Source organism: Sinohyriopsis cumingii, chromosome 10 (assembly GCF_028554795.1).
Source record: "Sinohyriopsis cumingii isolate HCF-2022 chromosome 10, ASM2855479v2, whole genome shotgun sequence".
Lineage (NCBI taxonomy): Eukaryota > Metazoa > Mollusca > Bivalvia > Unionida > Unionidae > Sinohyriopsis > Sinohyriopsis cumingii.
This window is the reverse complement of record NC_142970.1, coordinates 5,557,133-5,571,030: the sequence shown is the minus strand read 5'-3', so window position 1 is coordinate 5,571,030 and position 13,898 is coordinate 5,557,133. Positions and strand designations below refer to the sequence as shown.

The following is a 13,898-nucleotide window of genomic DNA, read 5'->3' as shown; positions in this document are numbered from 1 at the left end:
AGTGTTTGTTAAAATTTCAGTCATTCTTTTAATACGTACTTGTTCGCTACATATTTATCTGTCATTAAATAGGACACAGCAACATGTACTTGGCATAATTAAAGAAATTTTAACTTCACGATTCAATCTAGGAAGTGTTTCCTTTACGTATCGATCGATGGTAACTACAGAGGAAATCCGATTGATGGACCAGTAGCGGTGGCGCCTTCTATGTAGTAACGATAACTTTCTACTAGCTTCCGTAGCGGAAGTAATGCTGATACCGAGGACGTAACGAAAGCTGTGTTGACGAACAAAGGGAGAGTTTCGTAAATTTCATTTGAAATGAGCACATATCTAAGATTCTCTATACTGCATGATGAAAAATACTGAATTTGTTTCATCAATATGCAAAACAGTGTAGTGAATAGATTTTAACTACACTTGGATACCTCGGTCATCATGCCTTTTATTGTATGATACCATTTGTGGCATACCGTGCTGGTTATAACATGTGTTATATATTTCAAAATTATCAGATTACATTAATGTGAATAGCTCAGTAGTCATGTGATAAAAAAAAAAAAGATGTGCGGATGCTCTTGTTCAGCTAGTGCTGGACTTAATGAACTTGGATTGGTAATTATTAAAACTGAACCTTTTTTTAAAAGCTGCTGCCTCACTTTATCTTACTTTTATATGTATTGTGCTGCTTCTAGGGCCATTTGTCTCATTAGTAACAATTTATCTGCATATCTGTATTGATTTATTTTACTTGTATAATAATTAAAAATATGATAATTATGGTGTAATACCTTAGGACCGTAATATTCCGAACGACACCACTCAGAAACTTTGCAATGTCCAGCACGATAAATGAAATGGACATCGTCTAGCTGTCTCTTCTTATATTTGATAGTTCACCACATTTACGTGTGTGAATGTCTCCTGGACCACGGAATCTTTGACCTGTCATCCTGGGGCTGTAGCAAAAAAAAAAAAAAAATGTTGGAATAAATTGATCTAAATATTTATGTTTACACTTTCTCAAAATAGTTCCTTCAATATCTTGTCATAAATATATTTGAACATTTTGAAATTATCCTTGCGACGCAAACATAAATTAAGAAGGACGAAACCAATCGAAAGGAAAGTTGACAAAATATCAATCTTTAGCTCGCATTTTGCAAGATTTGTGATAAACGTCAAGACCTGAGAAGAGGTAAATGAAACGGAGGTCAAGAACTCTGGGAGAGATTAGGTTTCTATTTTTACGTTTCAAAATACTTTTAAAAAATTTGTGAAGCCTACATTTTCGAACATCAGTAAAAATAAAAAAATAAAAAGTCACGCACAACACGCAATTGTGCGAATCTGTAATGCTTTAAACGGCGTCATTTCTTAGATTTCGAACAAAATTTGTTATATATATATATATATATATATATATATATATATATATATATATATATATATATATATATATCGTTTTATTTTTAAAAGTCCAAGATTTCCATACCCACAATACCCACCCTCAGCAAAATTTCATTTTTTATGCTTATATTAAGTTTTCACTGTTTCTAAGCGAAACTGACATAATTTTAACATTAATTTAATTGTATGCAAGATTAATTGATTCATTGACTACGTTTTCGTTACGACTGTCATGTGTAAGCATTTTTCCAATAGAAAGAACTGCAGCAATACTTTATTTGTATCTAATTCAAATCTTTTGTTTGCATCTATTTTTTCCATATTAGATTGTAGCATATATCTATGTTCTCAAAATAGACGATATATTCAAATGTATCGGAAATTACTATCTTGGCTTTCCATTTCAACCGCCTGTTAGCTATGGAGTTTGTCCCAAAATCGATAACGTACTGGAATATCTTCAACTAAATCACTATTCCTGCCTGTGTGTTATAAATAGAGTTTGTCCTGAATCGATTACAACATCTTGTGTTCTATAGACGCATGCGTCTTTCAAAGTTCTCTATGTACATTGATCGCGTGTTTCGCTTGGCAAACGTCTATTCAATAGGTCTATTTATTACGTGGTAATATTCATCCAGTTGGTTCTATTTTTAGGTCGCTGGCTGTCTTATGCGTCAGTCACTCCACTGACGCGTAGAGAGGTTGCCTTGCTGTACATTGACGCCAGGATCTATTAACCAACCATGTGCAGTATTTATAGCCTTCCAATCGCACGAGCTGTTACTGAGAGATTTGCTAGATGGTATGTGAATTGAAATGGTGTGACGTCAGTGGTGATGCGATGTGACGTACACGGTGTTTCCCAAGACCGGGGTTACGAGCGAGAACTATTTACAATGATGGTGGCACACATTTCGACAGTCTGTGTGAATGTGGTCGAGAGAGGAGACGTGGGCAAGCAACACAGAGGTTTATCACAAACTATGTGTTTAGATGCCAACAACAGCTCATCTCAGGGATTGAGACCATATAGACACACGGAGAATATCATTTATTATTCTTCTTCAAAACTTGGCTTCATAACTTACACTGGAGCAAAATCGCCAGAGTTTATCAACATTCGACGTTGACAAAACTCCGGAAACAAATTCTACAGGGGAACGAGAATTTTCTGAGAGAGGTTAGTTTATAATTTTCCCGAACCTCTGGATGTAGTGTGTAAATTATCGTGTAAATGAAATGTGTGGTATAATTTATTTCCTAACATTGTATTTTGAAATATAGTGTTCAAAATAAATATGAATATTCTGTACTTGGATGCTATAAGAAGGTAAGTAAATTGTTCATTTACATTGTTATTGATATGAAGAAAATAACTTTTATAATTGCTTTTCCAATTAACATCTATTTGTTTGTACAGACTAGTATCTTTGCTCGTTGTTTGGGAGCGTCTATTATCGCATTAAGTCAACGTCTCCCATAAGCAGAGTAAATTAATTGTCTTTTTCAAATGATATGCATATACGACAAATGTTTGTTTAACGAGTACGTGTATAAGAAATACGTGTATAAAATATTTCCCCGTGAGAATCGTAGACAGTCAGGATCCATAAGTACTGTGTTCTGTATTATACGATTGTCTTATCTGACTGAGTTAATCCCGAATACGGTAAAAACGTAGTAATGAAAAGCTCATCCCGATCTTCTAATGACATATGTTTTTTTAAATCACCAAATCCCTTACAACCAGTAAATCTCGCCCATCCATTAACACTAGTATATTTCACCCATCCGTTAACACTAGTATATTTCACCCATCCGTTAACACTAGTATATTTCGCCCATCCATTAACACTAGTATATTTCGCCCATCCGTTAACACTAGTATATTTCACCTATCCATTAACACTAGTATATTTCACCACTCCAACAGACTAGTACATTTTTCACCCATCCATAACACTAGTATATTTCACCTATCCATAGCACTAGTTTACTTCACCTATACATTAATTAATCCGCTAATCCGCCAGGCAATTCATAATTAATTCGGCCTTACCGCCCATTATTCATTCAACCATAAAGCTAACATTGATTGACCAGCACATACATCCATTCAATTACCATCCATGTATCTGCTCACCCATCCGTCTATCCACCTACCATTTCGTTCGCGTATATGTTAAATATGCATAGCTCAACCAAAAAAAAAAAAATTCTAGATTATATAATTTAGTCGTCAATTACTGGGGTATCTAATTTTCTTACACCATGCATTTCCATTAGTGATAAGGTTCTATAACAAGCAACAAAGCTACTCCTCTTCGATTGCCACTAACGTAATACAGAGATCTCTTATCAGAAACAATTAGTGGAAGGCTAGTTTCTGTCACTGTAAAACGTAAAACATACGTGCCATTACGTAAAAGCCCACTGCCGTGGATAATTATAGATACGATAACTCGTCTCTTTTGCTTATATTGGGTATTGAACATGCAATCTACAAAGATTGCACTGACACGACGTGAATTCAATGTATGGCACCCCCATCCACCTCAGATTTCTTTCTAAAGTAATTTCCAGAAAGCAGATCGGTGGTTCGACTAATCATGATAACAGAAACATAAAAATGTGCCGTTAAAAGCATCCCCCACAAAAAAGACACAATGAAAGAAGCAAACAAAACAAAATCAAAATCCATTTTTAGGAAAATCATTGTACATCGGGAATTAGGACGCTATATAATCCATGTCGAGTACCAGTTTGCAATAGCCATGATCATTACGAGATTAGAAACATTCCTGTTTCTATAGAGAATGGAGAGGGCAAGCAGATTTGTGGAGATAAACATTTTCTCTATGGATATGAAATGCCTTTAATATTTTGATATTCCATTCTATTTGCCAAAGGTTTTCTCCAGTGACTGTCATATTTTGTCGCTGACATGAATACTCTTTAATATACTTGTCATGATATTATGTCGATGACATGAATACTGTCATATATTATGTCGATGACATGAATACTCTGTCATATCCTTGTTATATGTTAGTTTAATGGTATGAATACTCTGTCATATTCTTGTTATATATTATGTTTGATGACATGAATACTCTGCCATATACTTGTCATATATTATGTTGCTGACATGAATACTGTCATATACTCGTATAGTAGTAAGAACTCCGCAAGAGGTAGAATGCTTACAGAGTCAGAATGGTCCGATTTTCTCGGGTAGGTGTCTCATCACTTCGACATTATAACCCGAGTTCAAGGCCTGATATCAGCTTTGTTAATACATTTCTCTGATTTGTTTATTTACTGCTATATACAGTATGTTAAAACAAACAGCGCAGTTCGAGTAGCTGAATTTAAATTTCTACCAATTTTTGTTCGACAATGTTTTGAACTTGGCGATAAAGGACCCAGTTTTCACCGTCACACTGCCCCACCCATTCACCTAATGGTCGTGGCGCTTTCCTGTTCGGAAGGAATGTATGATGATGGAAAATGTCACGTGACAATCAGACTCGAAAAAAGGAAGCTATTTCTGTCTCATTAACTAAGATTATCAAAAGAGTATTTAAAAGTATCAACGTATTCAATAGTAATAATAGATCAGAATCCCAGACTACTCAAGAGTAATAATGAATTAGTGTCGCAGAGTACTTTCACAGTACTCGAGTGTAATAAGCATCATAGAATACTCAAGGATATCAAAGTATTCAAGAGCAATAATGAATTAGAATTACAAAATATTTAAGAGTATTAAAATATTCAAGAGTAATAATGAATTAGTATCGCAGAGTACTCAAGAGTATCAGAGTATTCAAGAGTAATAATGAATTAGTATCGCAGAGTACTCAAGAGTATCAGAGTATTCAAGAGTAATAATGAATTAGTATCGGAGAGTATTCAAGAGTATCAGAGTATTCAAGAGTAATAATGAATTAGTATCGCAGAGTATTCAAGAGTATCAGAGTATTCAAGAGGATCAGAGTATTCAAGAGTAATAATGAATTAGAACTTGGATTCACCATTTACAAGGAAATCTTGAAAAATATGGTTGACTTTACGTCTGACTCCAGTAATTGTTGTCCATGCATTCCCAAAGCAGTATTTTTACCATTTCTATTTCAGTTCGGCTTGTGAAAGATTTTAACGATCAGAAAATAGGACTAATGTCATTAGCAATACAATAATGAACATGTTACTGAATACATTAAAAAGTCATCAACACAATTACTCATAACTAAATAGTTGTTAGAATGGTTTCCTTAGAGATACAAGATCCGCTAAATAAGTTCAAAACTTATTTTGACATCTTTAGTATGGCACATAATATAATCCCAGCATGGTGTCTTCTTAACGCCGATTAAAACTTACATTGTCCCATTAATACAGTCCATTAACTTTATTATCATGAAGCTAGTGAAACAGAGTATAGTTTGCATCATTTCCCTTACAATCGGGTGCAGACGAGTGTATAGTTACGTAGGTACTATGAATGTACGAACGAACGAACCATGGATGGATGACACGGTGTATTTATCTTAGTCCGATGCCATTTCTTTACAATAATTATAGATGAATGTACAGTTATGCAGGTACTACGAGGGAACGAACGAAAGAGAGAGAGAGAGAGATAACATGGCAGATAAATACACACATACATATATACAATGTCTGATATCGAGCCTTTATGCATAGAAGCCTTTACTTGTAGTGTCCAGATTTTACCAACATTTGAGACAACTGTATCAAAAATATCAATTCAGTTATGTCACCAACCAAGGCCATTCAAGTTTGTGTTGCCTTTGAAAATCAACAACATTGAAATACATAATATCTCTCATATTAGGATAAAGACATATTATCTCTCATATTAGGATAAAGACATAATATCTCTCATATTAGGATAAAGACATAGTATCTCTCATATTAGGATAAAGATATAATATCTCTCATATTAGGATAAAGACATAATATCCCTCATATTAGGATAAAGACATAATATATCTCATATTAGGATAAAGACACAGTATCTCTCATAGTAGGATAAAGACATAATACCTCTCATATTAGGATAAAGACATAGTATCTCTCATATTAGGATAAAGACATAATATCTCTCATATTAGGATAAAGACATAATATCTCTCATATTAGGATAAAGACATGATATCCCTAATATTAGGGTAAAGACCTAACATCTCTCATTTTAGGATAAAGACATATTATCCCTCATATTAGGATAAAGACATAATATCTCTCATATTAGGATAAAGACATGGTATCTCTCATATTAGGATAATGGTAATAAAAAGATTGTATCAGTTTATATATTAATGTATGATATACCAAGATTAACTGACACACTTTGATGCTTGTGAGTTAGTCGTTTTCATTATATGTCTCAGTCAGAAAACCAGACCCAAATTAAGGTTTGTATTTCAATTGAGTAGACTAACAAATTTCATTTTGTGGCAATGAATCACACACACACACACACACACTTTTAGGATTTCTCCTGATTTTAATACGGTCACCCCATTTTATTTGCATGCTGTGAAGGCTGACAGTGTGGAAAATAGAGTGAATGTCGACAATAATTCCGTTTTCGTGATGAGATATAATTGGAGGGAAAAGGCGTGCTCTGGCACCATTACTGTTAAAATGACCTACTGCTTCACATAGCAATACATTCCTTCCCGCATCATCTCTATCATCAACATCCTTTTGCTCGATAGTTTTACAATGTAGGTCACGTGGTGGGATCCTATTACCACGCTCTTACGCTAGTATATCGATTGTTTCAGCGAATAAGACACACAAACCTCACTGTGACGTCATGTTTAAGAGAAGATACGACAATTCATTTAACGATTTCTTGCTAAAATTAGGTCCATATGACGTAGGTAGGGAATTCCTCTTTAATAGCCTGTTAGTTTGAACTAATAATAGGCAGCAAGGAATCTTCTTTTGCTATAACACTTTAGGAATAGGAGCAGAACTGCTTCGGAGTATTTATATGGTGCTGGATTCTCGGCACAGTGAGATTCAAGACCGGATAAATTTTGAGAAAATTCTGTGAAAGAAAGGTAATCTATAATTTTACAGTGTCAGGTTGGAGTGGTGGATGGATGCGATGTGGGGGTGGGGTTTCAGGTTCTTCCAGTTTTAAAACGTACTCTTTACAATGAATTCAAACAACGTTGCTTATTTCAAGTAAAACAAACATTAAAAATAATAAATTCTGAGTTTGCACAATCTTGGAAACTCCCCCCACCCCCACAAAAAAAAAATTAAAAAAATTCAGATTAGTGGATACAGTGTTTAGAATTATATTATCATTTATAGACACATGTCATAAAACGTAAGGTGAGCACTCGTTAATTGCAGACGTTTCAAATGTTTCCAAATCTGGAATTTTAGGCTATTTTGGAGATCGTCTTAGGTCTCCACGGACGCCGTTTCTTTCGACCAATCATAAGCATAAAAGCAACGTTTCCTCAATTACCATACTTTTGGATCTGGTCTTGTGCCTTGTTATTTTCATTGGAACCGTGTCGTCTGTTGTGTTGTTATTGTGATATGGGGTTCACTGCAGGGCAGGATCAAGACAAGTGTTGTGGAAGGGAGTGTCTAAAATTTCAAGGACCATCCTCGAAAGAATAAAACAATCGTCAGATTTCAGTCAGAAGTGACTGTACGATTATACGTGTACTTTTTTTAAGCATTGGTTCATTATATCATTCTATGATTGGCTTTCATACAGTCAAAACTGCTTTCGGCTCATTGGAAGAGTTGATTGTTTCGGTTTTTATCGTTTAGGACTTTGACTTTGATGGTGAGTGGGTGGGTGGGGGTAAATATGAAATGCAAATGACATGCAGTCATCTATTCCCAAGACTGTCAGGATATTAATTTTGATATCCGAGGAAACCAAATCTCTTCGCCTACCGGAAACAAAACTATAAGTTTAGCCATGTATATCCCGTGTGTTAACACTGTGAATGACAATTACGATACGAGCTTTGGAAAAACGTTGATGATACTGGCAGGTTAGGCAGGCAAATGTCCGCTATGCACTTCCATTTCACAACACTGCTGGTACAGGCGGTTTAGGTCGGCAAATGTACCCTAGGTACTTCCATTTCACAACACTGCTGACCTGGGCTAACCTGGGCGGTTTAGGTGGGCGAATTCCCGTTGGTACGACATGTGACAACACTTCACATCTGGCGGTTTAGGTAGGCAAATGTATCCAAGGCACTTCCATGTCACAACAATGCTAACCTAGGCGGTTTAGGTGGGAAAATTCCCCTAGGTATTTCTATGTCATGACACTAGTCATCTGGCTGTTTAGGTAGTCAGATGTACCCTAGGCACTTCCATGTCATGGCACTAGTCATCAGGCTGTTTAGGTAGTCAAATGTACCCTAGGTACTGCAATGTCACAACACTGCTGATCTGTGTTGTTTATGTCGACAAATTCCCTTGGTACTTCCATGTCACATCACTGTAGATGCTGTAAATACAGTTAATGCAATTTTACATTACATTCTACAATCAATTGATATCGATTTTTAATAAGATTTGAAACCACTTAGAAATATTTTAACTTATTTAACTTTGAAAACAAGCTTGCAAGAAAATACCTTTGCATTGGTAATGAAGGTAACTTAACATACGTTCAATTAAATATAGCCATGTCCTCGATGATAAATTGAACCATTCATTCTCGAACTCTAAATTAAATATAGCCATGTCCTCGATGATAAATTGAACCATTCATTCTCGAACTCTAATGGTCGTCAGCTTAAATCGTCACATATCATTATTTTACACACACACACACACGCACACACACACACATACATACATACATACATGCATGCATACATGCATACATGCATACATACGTACATACATACATACATACATACATGCATGCAGACATGCATATATATATATATATATATATATATATATATATATATATATATATATATATATATATATATATATATATATATATATATATACATACATACATACATACATACATGCATGCATACATGTGTGTGTGTGCGTGCGAGCGCGTGGGTTGGTTGGTGTGGGTGTGGGTGTCCTTATCAGTATCTCCGAATGCTCAAATTTGAATTTCTAATTGGTTTTGCTGATTTTTTTAAGTTGTACTATTCTGTACGCATTGAAACCAGAGTAATTTCTTTCCAAGTAATATAATTTTGATCTCAATATTTTTTGGTAAAATATTAATTATATCCATAACCATGTATGCGTACATGTACACTTAGCTTACGGTATTACAAAACCTCTCTCGCCCACCCCCACCCCCATGCCGACCGTTACGCAAACTCTGGATGGAGGTGGTGTTGGAGGGTAGGCTTAGTGCAAATGTAAGTTTTGTCACTAAATATGACCCAATACCAGCCATATATGATGCTTGTTCTTTGTAATAACCGCTCCCCCCACCCAACCTCCGTTGAAAGTCGCCCCTGATATGTTTGATTCTGTGTATTAACGTGTGTAAGCCTAATGAATGCTAGTCGATGTCCAATCGATATGCGACTGGATCTCAGTGCTCATGAGTAAAGGTAGGCAACTTAGTCATTCCACATTAAGTTCACGTGAGTTACTGTTCATAACGAAGTTTGAAGGAAGTCCTACCACGCGCCCGTCTTTCGATGCAGAATTGTAAAGATGGTGAAACAGAGAAAACAAACACCGAATAATTAAAGTAAGGCTTCTTTAATTTGATAGTTACTTAGAAAACTAGCTCTAATCGACACGCACGTGTCTTTCATGATATGTTTGCTTTAATTATATAAACATCTACGTCCGTTCACTACACCGGTGATATTGTTTATTTTTGTTTCCAAGATACACATTCATTCCAGCTCTTAATTGTTAACAGTTGAACCACACACATAGACCGTACAGCTGATAGTGCGATACTAAAAGTAAGCATTCGAACTTTATACAAAATAACATTTTAGTGCGTAGTACTTCCATATATCTGTTGATACAGCAATCGTACACCTATAGATTACACAACAATGACCTATATTATATTATATTATATTATATTATATTATATTATATTATATTATATTATATTAGTTATGTTATGCTATGCTATGTTATGTTATGCATGTTATGTTATGATGTTATATTATATTATATTATATTACATTACATTACATTACATTACATTATATTATATTATATTATATTATATTATATTATATTATATTATATTATATTATATTATATTATATTATATAACATTATATTATCAAAGAGAGAGAGAGACAGAGACAGAGAGACAGAGACAGAGAGAGAATACATGGACTTTATTCCGTAGAAATCAGAACTCGCGAACGATAAACCAGTTAGTGGAACACAGATGATATCATTAGTTTTCAGGCGTGTGTGTGTGTGTGTGTGTGTGTGTGTGTGTGTAGAAGTAGAGTGAGGAGGGATCTGGCCATTTCATCTTCATTCTCTCTTTGATTATGACAGATCATTGCTTTTGAGATAGGTGGTTAGATACAGGCATTAAGAAGTTTAGATAGATAGATAGATAGATAGATAGATAGATAGATAGAGGGAGGGAGGGAGGGAGGGATAGATAGATAGATAGATAGATAGATAGATAGATAGATATACAGGCCCCCGTCCGTACTGGTTTACTATCTTGTCTCACTAAGAGATGAATTATTGGATTATGAATGGACTCTAACAAACTAGTTTCTGAATAACTGCCAACATGAGATTCATTTTATAATATGACACTTTGTGACAATTTACTGTGACATTTCTACCAATGATTGAACAATTACAATTTATTTGATGGGTAGAGAGCTACACGTGCCAGCCTCATATGTGAATCTTCCGTTCATCCCCTCACGTCTGTGGTCGGTTTATGTTTGAGCCCATGTACCGGATTGAATCTAATAATACTGCTAAATTTGCGAAAAAGTATTACTTTAGTGAATACAGTTTGACACCAATATCGTTTAATTCTGTTCAGACACGTGTAAGTCACTAAAATTCCATTTAAAAGTGTCTAAAAGGGGCGTCGAAGATGAAATACGTCAATAAATTAATTTAAGACAGCGGCTACAGAACGTTTGTCCAGAAATCGTATATGCTTCGGAAGCGAGATTGCCTAACCAAAATAGTTAGCACGTGTCTACGACTTGATTTGAATACCACAATGGCGACCAATATTAGCTTTGCTTGTTATCGTAGCGACAGTCTGCAGCAAATGGCCTCCACAACATAATCTTCTGGCGGGTGGTCAGACGGGGAAGATGACATTGGGATAGCCGGCAGGTGGAGCTATTTGGTCAGCTTAGGGTTATTGCAAACGGCGGAGAAGGTCTCAATGGGTAACGAATGCATTATACAATCAATGCTCATTATTTTTGTAAACTTTAGGTATTTTCAGTTTCAGAATGTTGATCGGATATATTTTCTCACATACATACATACATGCATGCATGCATACATACATACATACATACATACATACATACATGCATGCATACATAGGTATTATTTGACAATCCCAAAATAAATTCACTCGTATTTCCGGTTATCGTACACTACACACTACACACACACACACACACACGCACGCACGCACGCACGCACGCATATATATATATATATATATATATATATATATATATATATATATATATATATATATATATATATATATATATATATATATATAGTTCAGTGTTGTACAACCCTATGATGGACTTCAGTAAAATATTGTACAGTGCATACGTCGAAAATGCATAACTGTTCAGTTTTGGCTTGTTTGGGCTAAGGAATGGTGTTTCGCTTTTATACATCTGTTGTGCATATAACTATTCAAATTGTTTATATATCAACACTGACATATATTAACATACAAATAACGTCAAATTCTTTGTTTACAAATACTTTAAAAGTATAATGTTATTACTAATTAACATCCATGACGGTGATAAGACAGCACTGTAAAACCCTTTTGTTCATCGATACAAACTGATCATTGTCTTTGATAATCTTAGTGAATGAGAAAGATGTAGCTTACTGTTTTTTTTTATTCTGGTTGTCACATGACGTATTCCATCATCAAAGACCTTAATGCTTGAAACTCTTGTATACCATTGGTATCAGTAGGACAAATAATCGCCTTACCAAACCAATCAAAATACAAGAATTCTGCTCTTCCCAGAGCACGTTTTGTTTGGAAGAAAACATATTAGACAGACCAATAAAAATACAAGAAATATGCGCTTCTCGGGACATGTTTTGTTTGGAAGACAACATATGAGGCAAAAAGGAAAAATGTATGAAATGGAAATTTGTTAAGAATATGGAGGGAATATTGTTAAGTATGACATATATTTGACCAAACGATTCCTAAATCGAAGACGCGTAAGAGAAGCTTGATTCTGAAATGTGAATTTTTTTTTTGTTTCTAACTATAGTTTACATTACATTTTATTTGTACATCTCCCCATCACCATCACCGTCTAATCTCGATACTCAGAAAAGGTCTGTTCTGTATTGGACGTGAACTTTTCGACAATGAGGTGGAAAAGCAACGGAACAGTAAACTTTGAAAAACAAATATCATCATTCTGTATTATATTCCAGTAACCAGATGTTTTTGTGTACCAGAATTTTATTTAGTTTGGAAAAGCGCAGAAATAAGATCTATCTATGATGAAACTGACAAGCATTCAGAAAATGAAAGAAATGTTTAGAAATTTATCAACCCAATAAACTACCCGAAAGACAGTTTTGAATTCGAATTTAATACACTTTATGGTGAAACAATTCAGCGCAATGTGATTAAGGTCAAAAATCCTCTCCAAAAGAAAGGACATCAGAAAGATTCTGTCGTCGTTGTCTGTTTGTAGGTGATGTGCAAAGTGCAAAAATGAGGTACAAACGTTCAGAAGAACACTTATTTTATGAATTCAAAACAATAAGTGAAACAACGAGTTCAAGGAAAACCAGTGGTAACGTAACCAGACTTAGATGTATTGTATGGGATGCGAAGAAGTAAAGGCAAAAACCACCAACGCTCTGCATTATCAAAATTAGGCTAGAGCAACCGGTGTAAATACTAAATTAATATAAGCTAAAATTACAGCGATCAAGAAGAGTTAATAAATCGATTTTTTTTTATTTCTTGCAAATTTTTTTTATTGATGCAAACATAGATTAGGTGCTGCTAATAAGTTTCAAAACTATACGGAAGAACGTTAAACATAATATTGATGGACACAAATGTATATTGACGAACCCGAAACATTTACTGAGAAACACTAGAACCATACTGATGAACTTCACCAGTACACGAAGAAACAATATAACTCTAATGCAGACCATGAAAACTTTATCGAGGAACATGAAAACTTTACCGAGGAACATAAAAACTACCG

At 34.8% G+C, this 13,898-nt stretch overlaps 1 protein-coding gene across 3 annotated transcripts in view; it reads left to right on the top strand.

Annotated features, from left to right (window-relative positions):
* Window positions 1–2,112: 2,112 nt before the first annotated feature.
* The window catches only part of LOC149789520 (putative nuclear hormone receptor HR38), a 36,130-nt gene continuing 24,344 nt past the window's right edge, over window positions 2,113–13,898 (top strand). Inside the window, exons 1-2 of one of the 3 annotated variants that reach the window (XM_089971570.1) lie at window positions 2,113–2,596; window positions 11,698–11,837. In XM_089971570.1, coding sequence (XP_089827696.1) covers window positions 11,834–11,837 — 4 coding nt within the window. In that variant the 5' untranslated portion in view covers window positions 2,113–2,596; window positions 11,698–11,833. Of the gene's footprint in view, window positions 2,597–6,974; window positions 7,518–11,697; window positions 11,838–13,898 lie in introns of those variants that run through there. The other 2 variants (XM_089971571.1, XM_089971572.1) reach the window with 2 other exon arrangements.